Here is a 19638-nt window from a genome sequence, read left to right as displayed (position 1 = left end):
TTTTTGCCATTGAAAGTAATGGCAAAACCCACAATTACTTGTGCACCAACCTAATAGCATGGGAAGTTTCCTGATTACATGCAGCAATTCAGACATATCAAAAAGTTAAGAGTAAAAAATCATGTTACCCCTGAGAAAAAATTTATTTTTACCTTTGGGATCAATATTTTGGTATTATAACAGCAGAAATAGAATATAAGGGAAAAGTTAAAAGAGCTGATGGAAAAGTTGAAGTACAAAGTTACCATTCTAGCCAAGTAAAAAGATTTACCTTTTGAAGGGGAAAAGAAACAAAGGGTAATGATGTGTGATCTGTAAATAATGTGTAAAAAAATATAGTAAAGGTTGAACTTCTGAGATACAAATCTCAGAAGTTTTAAAAAGAAACAGATTTGAGAATTAAAAATTATTACTGTGTGTAATCTCATTGAGAACAAATCTTTTTTTTTTTTTTCTGGCTCCAAAGATCCTTTACTGATATCCACTTGAAACACGTCGGTCCTTAACTTGTTAACTGAGTAGACAGGCTGATGGCTGATCTAGGTAAAGGTTTCACGGTAGCAAAAACACTTCCTGCCTGTAATATATCAAAACAGGTTCCTGAATAATGTGTGTGAATGTCATCAGGGTCTCTGTCCCATCTTCTTCAGGGTTCGATTAAGCTCCTCCAATTTTTGGATCCGACGGATGAAGAAATCCCCATAGCGCCTGGAGACCTTGGTGTCCGCGATGTGGATCATGTCCTTATCAACGTAGAAGTCAACCTCTGAGGCTGACTGAAATTCACCATCCAGGATTGAGATGCCGCTGGTCCACACCAGGTTCTTCATCTTGTGTTTGAAGACAAGAAGCTGGATCCTGAACTCCTGCTCTGTGAGGTCCAGGAAGCCAGCCAGCTTGGCCACAGGCATGGTGGTGTAGAGCTTGAGGAAGCTGTGGATGGTTGAAAGCTGGGCCTGCTGCTGTACTTCATCAGAAAACACCTTCAGCTGCTGCAGGAAGGGCTCTTTGTGGTAGTTGGGGTGCACATTATCATAGTTGGGCACTACAGGCGACAGGAACTTGGGGCAGAAGTAACTGAAAAGTTCTTCATAGACTTGTGGGTCACCTTTCTGCATGCGCAGCATCTTGTCCCTGTGTTTCTTCTGCAGCTGGAGGTGAATGCTCTCATCGATACTCATGGGGTACACCGTGAGGGCAATGGCCAGCAGTGCATGCATCTGCTCATTCTGCTTGTTAATCATCTCATACTTGTATGTGGTCCTCTGGAACATGCTCTTGGTCCTCTGGATGTAGAGGAGGCTGTTGGCAAAGACCCGGATGGCATCCTGGTAGCGACACATCATCAAATATGCAAACCCAACATAATAGTATGTGGTGATCTGGCACTCTGGCACACGGGAATACATACTCTTTTTGTTAAGTTCGATGGGGAAAAAATCTTACGCTTATTTTTTTTAAAAAAAATTTAGTTGGATATTAATGTATTTTTAATATTTTTATTTATTTATTTATTTTTATTTTTTTGAGACAGAGTCTTGCTCTGTTGCTCAGGCTGGAATGCAGTAACGCAATCTCGGCTCACTGCAAGCTCCGCCTCCTGGGTTCACGCCATTCTCCTGCCTCAGCCTCCCAAGTAGCTGGGACTACAGGCGCCCGCCACCATGCCCGGCTAATGTTTATATTTTTAGTAGAGACGGGGTTTCACTTTGTTAGCCAGGATGGTCTCTTTCTCCTGACCTGGTGATCTGCCCGCCTCGGCCTCCCAAAGTGCTGGGATTACAGGCGTGAGCCACCGCACCCAGCCGTATTTTTAATATTATGGCTAATTTTAATAAGACCTTATAAACAAATCTAATCCCAGTCAATCCTGACAGCAAAAGAATTTTGCAACCTTTTATAATATTTTTATAACCTTTTATAATATTTTTACAATTTTATATGAATATATGAATATATTTTTATTTTAATTTTTATAACTTTATATTTTTATTTTATAACTTTTATATCCATTTAATGTTATTTATCTTTTAAATTTTTCTTTAAAACAATCCCTCAAAACCTCTAAGCTAAGCAAAATTATGTTTCCCACCATGAAATTTCAGTTTCTTTTCCTAAAAATCTCCAGATTTAGACCACTCTAATATTTGGTTTCAGATTTTGACTTTTATACTCAGAAGACTTTGGTCTATAATTTCCCTTTCATGGAATGTCTCATACTGTATTTGGTATCAAGATTCTCCTCATCTGATGAAGGCAGTGTGGTTGTGTTTTTTCTGTATCCTATGAAACATTGTGTACAAAAGTGTTTAGAAACAGTACATTTTTCTAAAAATAGGAAAATATTTAAGACAAAACGCTTGGTGGAAGAATCAAAAGTACAAATCAGTAATAATACTATAAAATATGTTCATAAATCCATAGATGAATTGGAGTGGGGGAAACAAAAAAATGAGGAAGAGATTTTGAGTACAAGTGAACTGGCCTATTTGAAGAAACCATGATCGGAAGATGAAAGTGAACATATCTCAGCAACAGTACATAAAATTCCCCATATTTGAGCGTTCTTTGTATGACATTCCGAAATTGACAAATACTGTCAAACTTGAACCTCGAAGCTCACAGAGTGACGGTTAGAATGGAAGGCAAGATATGCTTCATCACATGATCACAGTGATAGGTCACTGTAGAATTTTCAAATGAATACATGCCACATTATGGGGTCCAACTGCTGCTATTTTGACATGGGTAAAAGGGTCACTTAGAGTATATGTTGCATTTCAAAAACTGAATCTCAGACCCACAGTATTATTCTCTGTGTATGAAATAAATGTTAAATGAGGAAAAAAGACCTCTAAAATATATTTGATAGTGAACATTTTAGAGTGAAGAGGGAAAAAGCTAATGTGTTGAGAATAAAAGGAGTTCCTTGCTTGAGTTGAAATGCTCTCCTCACCCATTTCTACTGTTCCTGAATCACTGGACATTTCTAGATTAAATAATTTAAAATTTGTTCCAGATTTAGTTTAAAAAGCACTATTATAAATTTAGTTTGAAAAAGTAATTATATAAAACCTTCTTTTATCACTTATGTATATTACCTATTTTTTCTCTCTATGCAACTAAGTTTATGTACTTATTTCTGAATCTCTTTGAATTTGTTGAGAGATCCTCTATTCATGTATGCATAAAAGGCTGGCTATTCACTGAGACATTAAGAAAAATGAAGCACTATATGTTCAACAGTGGGTTGTTTGAAAGCATATGATACTTTTTTAAATGGAGACTTCTGATAACCCTAAATTCCAGGATTAAATATGTGTTATGGCACATCAATCAGCCTGATCACACACATTCTTATGATCTGGTCATGAGAATTAGGAAGGGGAAGGGAATTGACAAGCCCTTTAAACATGCAACAATGGAAAATTCTAAAACATGAGAGAGTTGTCATGTCTAAAACAAAGTAGATACCCTTTTAGATATGAAATAGTTCAGTACAAATTTCCATCACTGCTGGTTCATTACAAGTTTCTAGAACTATTTTATCAAATGGGTCATTGATGAGATATAAAAACCGCATTAATATAGATGTTGCCATTTTTTCAGGGATTATTTAATTGACAGGGTAGTTGACAGGGTTTGGGAAGGAACGTGTAATGTTTCCTCACTCTGAGTATAGAGTTTTAATGGTTAATCGCTAGATAGAAAAATGTGTATGTGTAAGGCACCATCATAAACATACATATATATATCCAGTGACAGGAATTTCATCACTGTCTGTCTCATATGAAATTTAAGATTTAGTGGTGAAACGTAAGAAAAACTAGAAAACAGAGTCACATCTCTGAATGCTCAATTAGGGGAGAAAATAAAAAGATTTGGTAATATATGAAGAAAATAGAATTATCTGATTGAAGGAACAGCATTCAAAGAGCAGATCAAACTTTCATTTGGTTGAGCAAAACACTTTCCTTCCTGCTGCCACCTGAGTGTCCACAGTGAGTGAAGAGTAAATGAATAAATATAAGCAAAGCCCTTAAAAAGCTTCCTCACAGTGTCAGTGCTATATGATTGTTTAATTAATAAATCTGGAAAGATGTGCAGAAACTTAACCATTATTACTTCCAGAGGCAGAACCTGATAGGCTGTGGAAGAAGGAAAGAAGGAAACCTAGATTTCAATGTATGTTATTTTGTGCCTTGTGAATGTCCTACAAGTGTGTTATTCTTGGCGCTTTTACCATGAATTTTTTTAAAAGAAAGAACCACCACCGTAAAATAATGCATGAAACAACCATTTTATTTTGTTCATGGTTCACAGGGCTAGGAAGAAACAGAAAAGATGGCTTATTGCTGCTTATTGGTGTTTGGGGACTGCAGAGAAGACTCATTGGCGGGAGTTGAATCCACAGCAAAGGGTTGGCATCATCTGGAGGTGACTTCACTCACATGTCTGCAGAGGACATGGGGCTTGGCTTCAGGACCTATAGGAGACCTCCCAGTTACCCTGGGATTCCAGGTAGCAGAGCAGTCTCAGGACATTCAGAGCTTTGACTTGGTGATCAAGGGCACCATAGGTGAGTGACCTGAGTGAACCAGGCAGATGCTCATGGCCTTTTTAAACATAACTCTGGAAGTTACACAGCATCACTTTCATGTCATGTGTCAGTGACAAGTGAGCACTAGTGTCCAGTCTGGTAAGGGTGGGCATAGACCCCCATATCTCAAAGGGAGAATAGCAAAAAAATTGCAAACATCTTTAAAAAGCCACATGCATATTCTAGTTTAAAACTACTCAGGTTTTTTTCTCTCCTGGGCTTCCCACCACAGCTCTGGGGTGATCTTAGGGCTTATGTTTCCTCCCCAACTTGGAGGCAGCAGAAAAAGGGACTTTGGTAGTGGTTGTGGCCAAGAGTCTTTTACTTATGTCCTGGGAGATCCACCCAAGAGAGATGCAGGTCAGCAATCGCCCAGTCTCACTTATAAGTGGGAGCTAAATAATGAGAACCCATGGACACAAAGGGGAACAGCAGACACTGGGCCTACATGAGGGTGGAGTAGGAGGAGGGAGAGGATCAGAAAAAATAATTATTGGGTACTAGGCCTAGTACCTGGGTGATGAAATAATCTGTACAACAAACCCCTGTGATACGAGTTTACCTACATAACAAACCTGCACATATCCCCCTGAACCTAAAATAAAAGGTTAAAAAAAAAGTTCTTGGTAGCTGAGATGCCTCTCAAATATGTGATAAAAGATTTGTTACTTTGTCACACAGGCCAGGGGTAAGGTAATTGTGGGTTTTACTTCTGCCTCAGTCCCTGTGAGTTGATTGACAAGTAAATGCAAATATTCAGGGAAACTTACTGAAGCGTTATGGGGCAATAAAAGCTAATGTCTGCCTTAAATGTTTCTCTATCAAGGAACCATTTAATTGACTCTGTTGAATTTAAAAATCACAAGATTTAGGCCAGGTGCAGTGGCTCACAGCTGTAATCCCAGCACTTTGGGAGGCGGAGAGAGGTGGATCACCTGAAGTCAGGATTTCGAGACCAGCCTGGCCAACATGATGAAACCCCACCTCTACTAAAAATACAAAAATTAGCCGGGCATGGTGGCAGGTGCTTGTATTCCCAGCTACTCAGGAGACTGAGGCAAGAGAATCGCTTGAACCTGGGAGGCAGAAGTTGCAGTGACACAAGATCGTGCCATTGCATTCCAGCCTGGGTGACAAGAGTGAAACTCCATCTCAAAACAAAACAAAACAAAACAAAAACAATTCACAAGATTTAACTATTTGGAATGGAGAGGAGGCTTTATTTCTTATAAGGGGTTACAGCCTGCAACAGGCTGAGAAGAATGCCTCTGGCTAAGACCAGGGACTAGGGACAGCCACTTTGAAGGAATATAGGTTGGGGTAGGAGCATTATGCTGGACAAGTTAGCTAAACATACATCTTCAACAGGTTATAGGAGGAGCTATGAATATGCATGAAGGTGGTCCTGAGGCACATGTATTGAACCAACATGCATGTAACACATGACCCATGTTCACTTTGGGGTGGAGTCCTAACACTTGAATGTATTATAATTAGGTCCTATCAGTCAAAAGGTCTTTACAGGACACGAAGGCACTCAAGTGTGCAATCTCTGTAAAACCAGCCAGAACCAGTTCATGGTGGGTGGTCTTCTTATCAGGAGAAAGTTACTGAAATCAGTCTCTTGTCTAATCAAAGCTGTAGTTATGGTGCTTGGGACAGGAGTTGGGAGCCAATTAGTGTCTGGTGATGAGCTACAATTGTTTTTATTTTGCTTATGTCAAGGCCAGTGTTTATTTAGCTGCTAGAGAAAAAAGAAAAACCTTGTGGCAGTTAGACCATAGTTAATCTTTAAGTTTAGAGTGCTTGACCTAACCCTTGCCTGGCATGGCCTTAGGTCTTGTTTATAATTGGTATCTCATTGCCACAAAAAGTCTGTTCTGCCAGTCTTATGATCTCTATTTTAACATTAATGCTGGTCAGTCGCTGTGTCTAAACCACAAACATGAGGGGGTATAATGAGACATGTCTGACCTCCCATCCCATCATGGCCAGGAACTCAGTTGTAAGATTTTTCTGGGGTCCCCTTGGCTAGGGGGAGTGTCCTTCAGTTGGTGGGGGCTTAGGATTTCATTTTTAGTTTACAATTTCTGCAAAGGGAAAGGCTGCTGATAAACCTTAAACTTCCTGCACTTGTGTTTCAAAGCAATAAATTAGACCTCTTAAGTACTAATGGAGTTGTATACAATTTGTATGGTGGCCAGTTTCCCTTCTAGCCTGAAAGCCCTGTGAAGACAGAGGTCTTGGCTTTTTTATTCCTTAACAGTTTTCTTACTCCCAAATTAGCATGTAGCAGCAGCTACACAGATGAGAATCTCTTTCTTTGTTCCCCACAGTTTCTACCTTGAACAATTCTCCCTGCCAACATGCAGCATCATGTAGCCTTATAGTTTCCCCAACATCTAATATATATTCTTCCAGTAACTGGAGACTGAGATGCTGCAGGGCCAGACAGCTGTGTTCTTAGCCAAGTGACAAGCAAGGCTTTGTTGGGCTCTTTTTACATTATTCACCTTAGAGTCCAAGCTGAGCAACTCAAAACTATACACATGGGGCCAGAAAATCATCAGCCTCTGAGGGTCAGCTATATGATCTTACAAGAGCTCATTAGAGATGAAAAACTGCCTTGTAAATTCCAAAGTGTATCTCTAGCTCAAGATTGCCTCTCTTCATATTGTCTCCTTTTTTCCAGTGGCTCCAATAGACAAAAACTGTAGCAAAAATTGTTAATTTTGGGGACTTGTTCTGTTTCCAGTATTGAGAATTTAAATTCCAAGCTGCCCACTAGCTGCAAAAAGCAAGGAAGTTGTATCACCTTCACTTTCCACTGCAGCTTTTCCTGATAAGTGTGTTCCCTCTAGAATTTATGAAATTGAAAGCATTTAACATTTTATATCAATTTTATCATATTAATACATCTAGATGTAATAGCCACAAAACACAAAGCCATTAAATTTTTTTTTCTGTTGCAAACTAAATCCATAGCAGTAAATCCAGCATTTGCAGTTAGGTTAGCATTACTGCTGTGGGAAAGATTCAGGTTGGAAAGCAGATGGGGGAGGGTACAGGGGATGGTAAAGAAGGAGGCAGCTCTTGCAACAGGGCAGCAGCTGGGCTGAAGAAGAGGCTGGATGGAGTCTTGGTGCCCTCCCCACCCTCCCACCCTCCCACCCCAGCTTTGCTCCAGCCCTGAGAACTTCTAACATTTTTGGGGCCACCTAACACTCACCTTTATAATTTGTCACTGTTGTTTTTTTTCCCTCCCACCTGGAGAAGAGAATAAAAAACAAAGCCAATCCCCAGATGTATACTTTCCCCCTCACTTCATCGAGCACAGCTCAAAGAAGCCAGGGTTGGATCCATTTCTAACCCCAAAGGTCACTGTGGCTTCTAACAGCAGATGGCAGTTCAGCTGCTGCTCTCAAACCATGGAGGGCTCGATAGACACCCAGTTATCAAAGGCTTATCACCATTCCCCTTCATTCTTCCTTTTCCCAAACAGTGATGGAGCCAAATCTTAGTGAATCAGGACTGTTCTAGCAAATTCCACTTCTGGGCCAGGTGCAATGACTCACACCTGTAATCTCAGCACTTAGAGAGGCTGAGGCAGGAGGATCACTTAAGGCCAGGAGCTCAAGATAAACCTGGGCAACATAGCAGGACCCCATCTTTACAGGAAAAAAAAAAAAAAAAAAAGAGCCCGGGATGGTGGCACGTGCTTGTAGTCCCAGCTATTCAGGAGGATACATACCTGTAGTCCCAGCTGAGGCAGGAGGATCACTTGTGCCCAGGAGCTTAAGGCTGCAGTGAGCTATGATTGTGCCACTGCACTCCAGCCTGGGTGACAGAGTCAGAAGTAAAAAAAAAATTGCTTCTGATGCCAACTGTATTGGGGATTCCCAAGAACACTTCTGGGCTAAACAAATTGCTAGGAGGACTGACAGTACTTGGCATATAGTCACAGTATGGCTACAACTTATTACAGCAAGGTCAGCAAAGGGGAGAGGTCACAGGGCCATGTCCAGAGGAAACCTGGTACCAGCTTCCAAGCATCCTCTCCTAGTGGAGCCACATAGGATGTGCTGAATTCCTCCAGCAACACGCTGTGACAACAAATGCAAAATGTTGTCACAGAAGCTCCTTAGAGACTCAGTGCCTGGGCTTTTTATTGGGGGGCTGCTCGTGTAGACACTGTCTATTGTGCACAAATCAAGATTCCAGATTCCCAGAAAAAAAGCAGGTGTTCCGCAGAAACCATACTGTTTAGGTACAGTGAGCCATTTGATCAGTGAGGGAGGAGGGAACCCTTCTGAAATCCAGGTTCCCAAACCTTCCCAAAATTCACATTCCCAGATACCAGACAAGGATAGGATAGCCGTCTCAGGCCACTTCAAAGGCAACTCTACTTCAATTGATTTTTTTTCTTTTCTTTTTTTTTTTTTTTGAGAAGGAATCTCACTCTATCACCAGGCTGGAGTGTAGTGGCGCAATTTTGGCTCACTGCAACCTCTAACTGTCGGGTTCAAGCGATTCTCATGCCTCAGCCTCCAGAGTAGCTAGGGTTACAAGCATGTGCCACCACGTCCAGCTAATTTTTGTATTTTTTTTTAGTACAGACAGAGTGTCACCGTGTTGGCCAGGATGGTCTCAATCTCCTGACCTTGTGATTCACCAGCCTCAGCCTTCCAAAGTGCTGGGATTACAGGTGTGAGCCACCATGCCTGGCCACTTCAACTGATTATTAGTTTGCAAGTTTGTAATGCTTTCAATGGTTCAACCCCTGTTTGATGTTAGTTCTGAGTTCAGACTTATGAGTGACAGACACACTAAGGCAGCTGTGAGATTATCAAATTCACTCAGCTCAATTTTTGTCATGGTTGCTATTACCTATTTTTATTTGTGTATATTTGAATGCCAAATACCAAAATTCAAGCATATACTTTGTGATGAATTGTTTGAAAAGTGGAGATTTATTAAATGAGGAAAGATTCCTTTTGAAGCTTTTTGTGCAGTATGCAAAAATAGAGAAAGGCACCAGCACATAGTAACAGCTAAACGTGGAAGATGTATGATTTCCTCAACTAATACTATATAAAGTGGTAAACAAATTTTTTTATTAAAAAGAATTCAAGGCTGAGTGCGGTGACACACACTTGTAATCCTTGCACTTTGGGAGGCCTAGGTGGGTGGATTGCCTGAGCTCAGTAGTTCAAGACCAGCCTAGGCAACATGGTGAAACCTTGTCTCTACTAAAATTACAAAAAATTAGCGTGGCATGGTGGCGAGCACCTGTAATTCCAGCTACTCGGGAGGCTGAGGCAAGAGAATTGCTTGAACTTGGGAGGTGGAGGTTGCAGTGAGCTGAGATTGCACCACTGTATGATGGTGTCAACTGGGCAACAGAGCGAGACTGCCTCAAAAAAAATAAAAAATAAAAAATAAAAAGAATTCAGATTGAGATATAGTAATTGTAGTGGAAGTTGTAACTATCTGCCACACTATATAACAGCAGCAGTCTTTCAGCTCAAATGACAATTTGAAAGTACTACTGCTAGAAGTATTTTCTGATTCCAAAGATGCAATCAAATTTTGAAGAGCCAGGATGAAATCTACTGCAACAACAACAAAAGTAATAGCTTCACTATGATCACAGAGATGATCAATGATCTAAATGCCTCACCTATTTACAGCAGAGCCATGGATACAAGTAAGCACAAGGCAGAAGATATTTTCCCTTTGCTTCTGAACTGCTTTTGGTGGCGATAACACAAATACAAATTGTGGTTGATGTTTGCATAAAGGCACAGACATGCTTGGTCCAAGCTGAAGTACAGCATGAATGATTCCAACTTGTGGGCCGTCCGACCCACATTCTGCATCATGAGGTCCAAATAGCATCTGATGTTCTTTGCATTTTCATTGAAGTAACTGTCATAAAATTGTTCTCTTACTTCAGCATTTACACGATTAGAATTGAGTGATTAAAGGATTGTTTGATTTTTTTTGGCATTCGATATTCTTCATTTCCTTTGTAGTTAGAAACTCATTGGCTCCTGTAACTAACACAGTTGAGAAAGTTGTTAGTTTATGTAAAGTCTTGAAATAATATTTTAATTCTCAAGAAAAGATTCCAAAATTTTTGTTTACTTTAAAAAAATCCATTGATTGAAGTTTACTTGTTTTTTGTTCATGGTTTTTTTTTTTTTCACTAGGAAACAAATATTTTATTCCTTTTTTCTGTTGTTCAGACAGATCGTGATACAGAAAACAGCAGTCTGGCACAGAGGCTCGGTTGGTTGATTTCCACAGGCACATGGAGGACAGGAAGTGTGGGATCTTGTTTGAGCTCCCGCTGTCATTATGACCTTTGGCCTCTTCCTGTACCCTCTGCAGCAGTGCTGCATGGAGCCTACTGGGTCTCTAACCTACCTCACTCACCTCTCTGACCACTGACAGGCAGCGCAAAGGATGCAGGAGTTCTCTGCTGACCAAGGGGACATGGGCAGAGAAGCAAAGGCCCCTTACTCTCCCTCTGTCCATTCCAGTGTGCTGGCAGCAACAGAATGGGAATCCTTCAGTCATCACCTGCTGGAGACTCAACTTCAAGGACGGAAGCCTGTGTCCACAAAAACTCGGCTGTAGGTTGAAGTCTCAGAAGCAGGAAGGTTGGAGATGGGTGGGATACCAGAGCCCCTGTGGTTATTGCTGATAAGATATGTAAGGGCTACATTCCCCAAGGGCAGATTAGAAGCCCTGCGCCTGGGCTGGGCATGGTGGCTGACACCTGTAATCCCAGAATTTTGGGAGGCCAAGGTAGGTGGATTGCTTGAGGCCAGGAAAAACCCCATCTCTACTAAAAATACAAAAATTAGCTGAGTGTGGTGCTGCCTGCCTATAATCCCAGCTACTCGGGAGACCCAAGCATGAGAATCCCTTGAACCCAGGTTGCAGTGAGCTGAGATCGTGCCACTGCATTCTGGTTTGGGTGACAGAGTGGGACTCTGGAAAAAAAAAGAAAAAAAGCAGCAGCCCCGGACCTGGAATCCCTGGGTGCTATGTGAAGGGCAGGGCAGATGGAGCCCCCTGGGGCTTCCCCAGGGAGAAAAATAACCGTGGAAGGGTATAGTAGCCTCCTGAAGGCAATGCTGGGCTCACAAACTCCTTGCTTTGCTTTGTATCTCTAATTGCTGATCTTCAGAACAGACTGAGGTTGGAGTGGGATAAGGAAGCGAGGTTCTTGTAAAAGGAGTGAAGAGACTCCATAAAGAAAGATGATGAAAGTGATGCAAACCTTCCCAGGTCCCAAGACAACTGGAGACTCCTTCCCATGCTCTAAAGGGAAGGAGCTAGACTCTCCAGGGAAAAAAGCAGACCCCCAGGAGTGAGAGGTGATGGGGGGCAGATAGGAGCAGATGGCCGCATGGCTCAGCCTCTGCCCAGGAAAGTGAGTCCACAGTTCACTAACAGTAATAACCATGAACAAGTAGCCATGAACATTACAGTCAGCAAACACACACACAGACACATCACAGGAGTTGGAGGAGCCTGCAGGCTGCAGTGGTGAGGCAAGAGATTCGTTGGATCATCAGGTGGAGGAATGGTGTTAGAAGGGACAGGGAAGGGCGTTGGGGGACACACAAGTTATTGGCTTCTCTTCGGGAAAGATTTGTTGCTGAAGTGGCTGTTTTCTTAAGCATCAACATTTGCATCTAAAAGTTCAAGCAGCTGCCTTCAGGTTCCAGAGGCTTCCCACTGGAAGGCTGCACTTCATTCAGCTCTCTGCTTTCTGGAGCTTTGTTGCATTTGCAGTGATGAGGTTCTCCACCTGGGCTTCCTCCTCTCCTGGGGTCCTGGGCTTCTGATTGAAACTGCACTTGCATCTGCAACCTAGGATAAGGAGGATCCCAATGGAGAAGAGGACCACAGCACATGCCAACCCCCTAATCCTCAGGGTCTGGTAGTCATAATGAAAAGGGTCAATTTGCTTCTCCCTCTCAACTGCATCGGCCAGGACAATGTGGGCCAACAGGCTGCATAGAAAGATCAGCACCGCCTCCATGGTGCCGGCACAGTCAGTCCCCTCTGAGATGATCCCAGGAGGATGTGTCAAGTCCCAAGGAGGCTGGGAGTGGCATGTTCATAGTTTTCAATCTCTTTAGGGATAGGATTATACAAATTGAAAGAGAAAACAATGTTACTGAAATAATCCATGGCATAATGGAACCTGAACCATTAAAGAAATAATGGAGGCTGGGCGAGGTGGCTCACACCTGTAATCCCAGCACTTTGGGAGGCTGAGGCGGGTGGATCACTTGAGGTCAGGAATTCGAGACCAGCCTGGCCAATATGGTGAAAACTTGTCTCTACTGAAAATATGAAAAATTAGCCAGACATGGTGGCATGTGCCTGTAATCCCAGCTACTGGGGAGGCTGAGGCAGGAGAATCACTTGAATCTTGGAGGCGGAGGTTGCAGTGACCCGAGATCATGCCACTGCACTCCAGCCTGGGAGACAGAATGAGACCCGGTCTGAAAAAAAAAAAAATGGAATATTCACAAGTGTCAAGACTGTTCTTAAAATGGAAAAACATTAGGCCGGGTGCCGTGGCTCATGTCTGTAATCCCAGCACTTTGGGAGGCCAAGGCGGGCAGATCACGAGGTCAGGAGTTCACAACCAGCCTGGCCAACATAGTGAAGCCCTGTCTCTACTAAAATTACAAAAATTAGCCAGGTGTGGTGGTACAAGCCTGTAGTACCAGCTACTTGGGACGCTGAGGCAGGAGAATCGCTTGAACCCAGGAGGCGGAGGTTGCAGTGAGCCAAGACCATGCTACTGCACTCCAGCCTGGGTGACAGTGAGACTCCCTCAAAAAAAAAAAAAAAAAGAAAGAAAGAAAAGAAAAAGGAAAAGAAAGAAAAACAATCATGAGCAGGAAAATAAATTGTGACTTGAAATGATAATCATTACTGTACTTGCCATGATGTCTTCTGAAATACATCTCATCCCTTGAATAAACTGACTCTTTTACGTGGATGGTACTAAATGCTTTTCCAGCATGGGAACAAGTGGGATTATCATCAGTAGTGGTAAAGAAGGGAATAGAAGCCGGGCGCGGTGGCTCACTCCTCTAATCCCAGCACTTTGGGAGGCCGAGGCGGGCGGATCACGAGGTCAAGAGATCGAGACCATCCTGGCCAACATGGTGAAACCCCGTTTCTACTAAAAATACAAAAAAATTAGCCAGGCTTGGTGGTGTACGTCTGTAGTCCCAGGTACTCGGGAGACTGAGGCAGGAGATTCGCTTGAACCCAGGAGGCAGAGTTTGCAGGGAGTTGAGATTGTGCCACTGCACTCCAGCCTGGGTAACAGAGTGAGACTCCGTCTCAAAAAAAAAAAAAAAAAAAAAAAAAAGGAATAGAAATGGAGAAAAATGCTTCTGTTTTGGTCAGTGGACATTTATTTTTTATTTTTAACTTAAACTTCAATAGCTGTTGGAGTACAATTGGTTTTTGGTTATGGATGAATTATAAAATGGTGAATTTTGAGATCTTAGTGCACCTGTCACCCGAGTAGTGTACACTGTACCTAATGTGTAGTTTTTTGTTTTGTTTTGTTTTTTTGAAACTGAGTTTCACTCTTGTTGCCCAGGCCGGAGTGCAATGACGCGATTTCGGCTCACTGCAACCTCCACCTCTCGGTTTCAAGCAATTCCCCTGCCTCAGTCTCCCAAATAGCTGAGACTGCAAATGTGTGCCACCACGCCCAGCTAATTTTGTATTTTTAGTAGAGACGTGGTTTCACCATGTTGGCTAGGCTTGTCTTGAACTCCTGACTCCCACCTCCGCCTCCCAAAGTGCTGAGATTACAGGCATGAGCCACTGCGCCTGGCCATGTGTAGTTTTTTAAATCTCCGGCCTCCTTCCCACCAGCCCCCTTCTGAGTCTCTAAAGTCCATTGTATCACTCTGTATGCCTCTGCGTACTCATAGCTTAGCTCCCACTTATAAGTGAGAACCTACGTTTTTTAGTTTTCCACTCCTGTGTTACCTCTGTCAGTGAACAAAAAGTTATTTTGATCAAGAGATCCAACATACTCCTGAAGAATGGAAAATGCAGGTTTGTCATAAAAGATGGTATTACGTGGTTTAACAAATAAAATTTGAAGAGCAATTCCGAGTTATCTTTACAACAGTGTACAGGCTGTAATGCTCATGTCCAGCGTGTTTTCTCAGGGTGAGCGTCCAGTGGACCAGAACCAAGCAAGTGGAGCCACAGGCGCAAGTGGAGGTGGTGCCGCCGCGGCGCAGCGGGGCCACAGGAACCGACCGTGTCTGGAGAAATTCCACTCCTGAATTCTGCCAAACGAGGAAGTGTTGAGGACAGCCAAATCAGGGAGATGTAATTCATAAGAAACCTGTGTAATTTAAATACTCATAATTTATTTCAGCTAACGAATAAAATTGCAGTATTGCACTCGGTGCATCTGGGAACTAACTAGCAAACGGGGCTGAAACCTCAGGCCGTTTCTAAAGGAGCGGCGCGAGGACTTCTGGGAAATGTAGTCTTCACTTTCTCAGGGAGCGGCGCGAGGGCTTGTGGGAAATGTAGCGTGCACTTTCTAAGGGAGCGGCGCGAGGACTTGTAGGAAATGTAATGTGCACTTTTTGGCCCCGGTCGCGGGAGCCGCTTTGGGCTTTCTGCGCATGTGCGCGGTGTGGCTCCAGGTTTGTTTTTCTCCGGTGCAGCCTGGTAGGGAGGGCTCCCGGCATCTCCCTGCGTCGGGGCAGAGGATGCCGAGGGTAGAGTACGGGAGGGCTGGAGCGAGGGTGGACTGGAGGTGCCGCTTGTCCTGGAGGTGGGAGAGAGGGAGCGGCTTTGCCGCCTGGCCTGCGTCCTAATCCTGCCCTGGTTCTTCTGCTCCCGAAGGGAACGCAGGTCCCGCGCCTGTGACAAGTAAGGTTGGATTTTCTCTTCCCTGAGGTGAAGGATGCCCGGAGGCCTCGGCAGGACCGTGCGGAAACGGGCCTTCTGCCCAAAAGATGCTGCTTCTCTCCTTATTCTTTCCCCTCAGAATCTCGCTGTCTCCTTCCAACCACCTGTGGTCGGCATCCCCGCGTTGTCACTGCGACGCAGAGGCGAGCGAGGGGGCGGGAAGCACCCGCGGGGCGGGGAGGGACCCTGCGGGCGCGGACTCCACACCAAGCCTCTGCTCAGCGTCACCCCGCTTGCTGTGTCCTCGCAGGTCGCAGCTTCATGGCCTGATGCCGTCAGGAAGTATTTTGAAGTCATCGTGGCTGTGGATTGGGGGATTTCTTGTTTCCACTGACCTGTGAGGCCGCGCACGTGGAGGGAGGCACCCCGGGTCCTCCGGCACTGTCCGGCCTCGCCTGTGTCCCTAGTAGCAGTGGGCATTTCCAGACGGTGCAGCTTGTGGCTAAAGTGACAGGAAGATGTAGGAGCTTTCAGTCTTGGATGAGGATTCGAACTGAAGGGCTTAGGCCCAGCTGTCTTGGAGCAAAACATCTGTTGTGGGGTGAGAAGGGAAAGGGGGGGTGAGGGTGCAGGGGCCCTCCTAGGAGGACATCGGACCTGTTGGGCCGAGACCTCATTAGAGATCTAGAGCACGGATGGGAGGAGCAGAGGCTCGATTTGTGTCCTGTCCAGACTCCCACAGGCTGGGTGATGGTGGGAGATTTGTGCCCATTCAGATGTGGCGGCAGAGGAGGGCAAGGCCGAAGGAGCAGACAGCACCGCTTCTTGGGGAGTTGTGAAGGCATCATGCGGAGGGCCGAGCTTAGCAGCCAAGTGGAGGACAGCACCCTCCATGCCTGGATTCGTTACTCGCTCGTTCTAGATGTTGAGCTGCTGGCATATTGCAGCACAACTACAGATGTATGGATGCCCCCATCTTGATCTTACAGAATCAGAGGTGCAGCCGCAAGAAAGGTCTGTAAGTTATCTATTTCGGCTTTATTTAAAAGATGGGATGGGGTGACTGTTGACGTTGACACATTTTGTTGTGGCAGAGTCAAGAACAGACACTGAGTCGCTTGAGGACTCAGGCAGGTGTTTGCTGCATTGACAACAGAGTAAGAAAAAATCCGTTTGCTTTTTAAAATCCAAAGATGGTTTTGAGAACCTGAAACCAAGTTAGAGCAAGTTCGTTTTCCTTCCAAAAAAACTGGGCTCTGCCGGGCGCAGTGGCTCACGCCTGTAATCACAGCACTTTGGGAGGCTGAGGCCGGCAGATCACGAGGTCAGGAGTTCGAGACCAGCCTGACCAACATGGTGAAACCCCGTCTTTACTAAAAATACAAAAAATTAGCCCGACGTGGTGGTGCGCACCTGTAGTCCCAGCTACTTGGGAGGCTGAGGCAGGAGAATCACCTGAACCCAGGAGGCAGAGGTTGCAGTGAGCCAAGACTGTGCCATTGCACTCCAGCCTGGGTGACAGGGCAGGACTCTGTCTCAAAAAAGCAAACAAAAAAAAACTGGGCTGAAAAATACATCACTTTTTTCAAAACCTTGTTGGGATTCTCTGGTTTATAATAAAGATTAAAACCTGAGTATTTTTGTTTAGCATCAGTTTTAATGAAAGTATTATGTTCCATTCTTTGGCTTTTCCTAACTTGCTTAATTAGTTTAATATATTGGTTTGCATACTCTGTTAGAGTACAGCATAAGTTGTTTATAAGTCAGTAGAAAACCAAACGTTTTCACATTTGAAAACTAATGTGTCCAAGCAGTACATAACCATGCCAGAGTCATGCATGGACGTGTGAGTATCTCCCTTTTAGAGATGTTTTGCCAGCTGGGAGGTGGACCTTTTTAGGCAAGTGACATTTCTCATGTTCTTTTCTTATTTGTAAGCTACACCCTCTCGGTTTTCTCTGCTCTGCCAACACTAGTGGAATATGATCACATCCCAGGTAAGTTGTTTATTTTTTCACAGTTTTGCTTAAAAGTAATTATTGAGGTTTAAAAAATGTCTATACATTCATATAAAAGTAGAAATAACATCCTGGAAAATATAGAGGAGAGGTCACATTACAGTTCATGGGTCAAATGCAGCCTACTGTCTGTTTTTTTATGGTCCACAAATGAAGGATGGTTTTTATACTTTTAGGTGGCTGAGGGAAAAAAACCAAGAGTATTATTTTGCTTGGAAATTGTATGAAATTCAGACTTCATTGTCTATGAAGTTTTATTGGGACTCAGCTATACTCATGTATTTATGTATTGCCTGTTGGTACTTTCACACTACAAAGGCAGAGTTGACTGGTTGCAGCAGAGACTGTAATGGCCTACAAGCCTAAAATATTTACTGTGTGACTCTTTACAGAAAATGTTTGCTGATTTCTGATAGAGAGTTGATGAAGAGTAAGACAAAAATGTCATATAGGTGAATGCAGATCTTGTGATCTTACAGTTGTGAAACTGGAACATAAAACAGTTTGTTGGTGGGCTTTATTAGGTGACATTGTGAAACTTCTGATGACAGTCTTGCAGGTACTTAAAAAAGTAGTACAACAAAGTGAGTAATTCATGTGCAGTCCAGGGGAAAACTTAACAGATAGCAAAAGAAAGTATATGATTAAAAAATTCAAATAGGTCGGGCACATTGGCTCACGCCTGTAATCCCAGCACTTTGGAAGGCTGAGGCGGGTGGATCATGAGGTCAGGAGTTCGAGACCAGCCTGACCAACATGGTGAAACCCTGTCTCTACTAAAATTACAAAAATTAGCTGGGCATGGTGGTGCGTGCCTGTAATCCCAGCTAGTCAGGAGGCTGAGGCAGGAGTATCACTTGAACCCAGGAGGCGGAGGTTGCAGTGAGCCGAGATTGTGCCACTGCGCTCCAGCCTGGGCAACAGAGTGAGACTCCGTCTCAGGAAAAAAAAAAAAAAAAAAAAAAAAAAAATCCAGTGAATTGTGTAGCATTAGGACTCATGGTTGTTTAAAGAAACCGTCCTGGTAGGCTAGGGTGATCATGGGTTGTTAGGATGTGGCAGGCTTTGTGACAGCCTTAGAGACTGGGCAGAACTGGAATATTTGCAATAACTTTCGAGGGATTCTACCTAAAAAAAAAAATTGTGGTAAAACACACATCACATGAAATTCACAAGCCATTTTAAAGTATAGAATTCAGTGACTTTAGTACATTCACAATGTTGTACAACCATAACCACCATTTATTTCTGGAATATTTTCATCACACCAAAAGGAAACACAGCACCCTTAATAAGCAGTATTGTAACTTAATAAGCAGTTGCTCCCTTTTCCCCCCTGTGCTCCCAGCCCCTAACAACCAATAATCTCCTTTCTGTCTTTATAGATTGGCCTATTTTGGATATGGCATATGAATGGAATCATACAATTTGTGTCTGATCTCTCACTTAGAATAATGTTTTCAAGACCCATTTATGTTGTAGTTGTATATCAGTACTTTGTCCCTTTTTATGACTGAACAGTATTCTATTATATGGATATATCACCTTTTGTTTATCCATTCATCTGTTGATGGACATTGGGGGTCATCCTGTGTTTCGCTATTGTGGAGAGTGCTCCTATGAGCATTCATGTACAAATATTTGTTTGAATACATGCTTTCAATTGTTTTGGGTATATACCTACAAGTGAAATTGCTGGGTGATATGGTAATTTTACATTTAATTTATTGTGAAACCGACAGTTTTCCACAGCAGGGTGCTTTGCAATCCATAGGAATTTTTAGTTAGCTTTTCTATTTCTGCAAAAAAGTATGTTGAGTTTTTGATAAGTATTGGATTGGGTAAGTATTAGAGTGGGTGATAACACTTTGGGGAGTGTTATCTTAATATTAAATCTTATAATCAATGAACATAAGATTTTTTTTCCCTAGGTCTTCTTTCCTTCATTAATATTTTGTAGTTTTCAGTGTACAAGTGTTGCATATCCTTGCTTAAATTTATTAAATAGTTATTCATTTAAATGCTATCGTAAATTATATGAAATTCAGACTTCAGTGTCTATAAAGTTTTATCGGGACTCAGCCATAC

General features: G+C 43.1%; 2 protein-coding genes and 1 pseudogene across 2 annotated transcripts; 1 reads left to right on the top strand and 2 right to left on the bottom strand.

The window, feature by feature from the left end:
• Positions 1-440: 440 nt before the first annotated feature.
• LOC100969258 (eukaryotic translation initiation factor 3 subunit L-like) lies at positions 441-2035 on the bottom strand. Its single transcript, XM_034931743.3, has one exon. The coding sequence runs from the start codon at positions 1407-1409 to the stop codon at positions 624-626; it is 786 nt and encodes a 261-aa protein (XP_034787634.1). The 5' UTR covers positions 1410-2035; the 3' UTR covers positions 441-623.
• Positions 2036-10985: 8950 nt separating this feature from the next.
• Positions 10986-14695, bottom strand: LOC117974769 (FXYD domain-containing ion transport regulator 6-like). Its single transcript, XM_034931742.3, has one exon. The coding sequence runs from the start codon at positions 12657-12659 to the stop codon at positions 12372-12374; it is 288 nt and encodes a 95-aa protein (XP_034787633.1). The 5' UTR covers positions 12660-14695; the 3' UTR covers positions 10986-12371.
• Positions 14696-15311: 616 nt separating this feature from the next.
• The window catches only part of LOC100969605 (zinc finger protein 37A-like), a 41592-nt pseudogene continuing 37265 nt past the window's right edge, over positions 15312-19638 (top strand).

The sequence above is a fragment of the Pan paniscus genome, chromosome 8, assembly GCF_029289425.2.
Source record: "Pan paniscus chromosome 8, NHGRI_mPanPan1-v2.0_pri, whole genome shotgun sequence".
In the NCBI taxonomy this organism is placed as follows: Eukaryota; Metazoa; Chordata; class Mammalia; order Primates; family Hominidae; genus Pan; species Pan paniscus.
Note: the sequence above shows the minus strand (reverse complement) of the source record. Positions and strands in the feature narration are given on the sequence as shown.

What these genes read in the sequence shown, in the direction of transcription:
- LOC100969258 (XM_034931743.3), bottom strand. Translation starts at nt 1,409, where the DNA reads ATGTATTCCCGTGTGCCAGAGTGCCAGATCACCACATACTATTATGTT.
- LOC117974769 (XM_034931742.3), bottom strand. Translation starts at nt 12,659, where the DNA reads ATGGAGGCGGTGCTGATCTTTCTATGCAGCCTGTTGGCCCACATTGTC.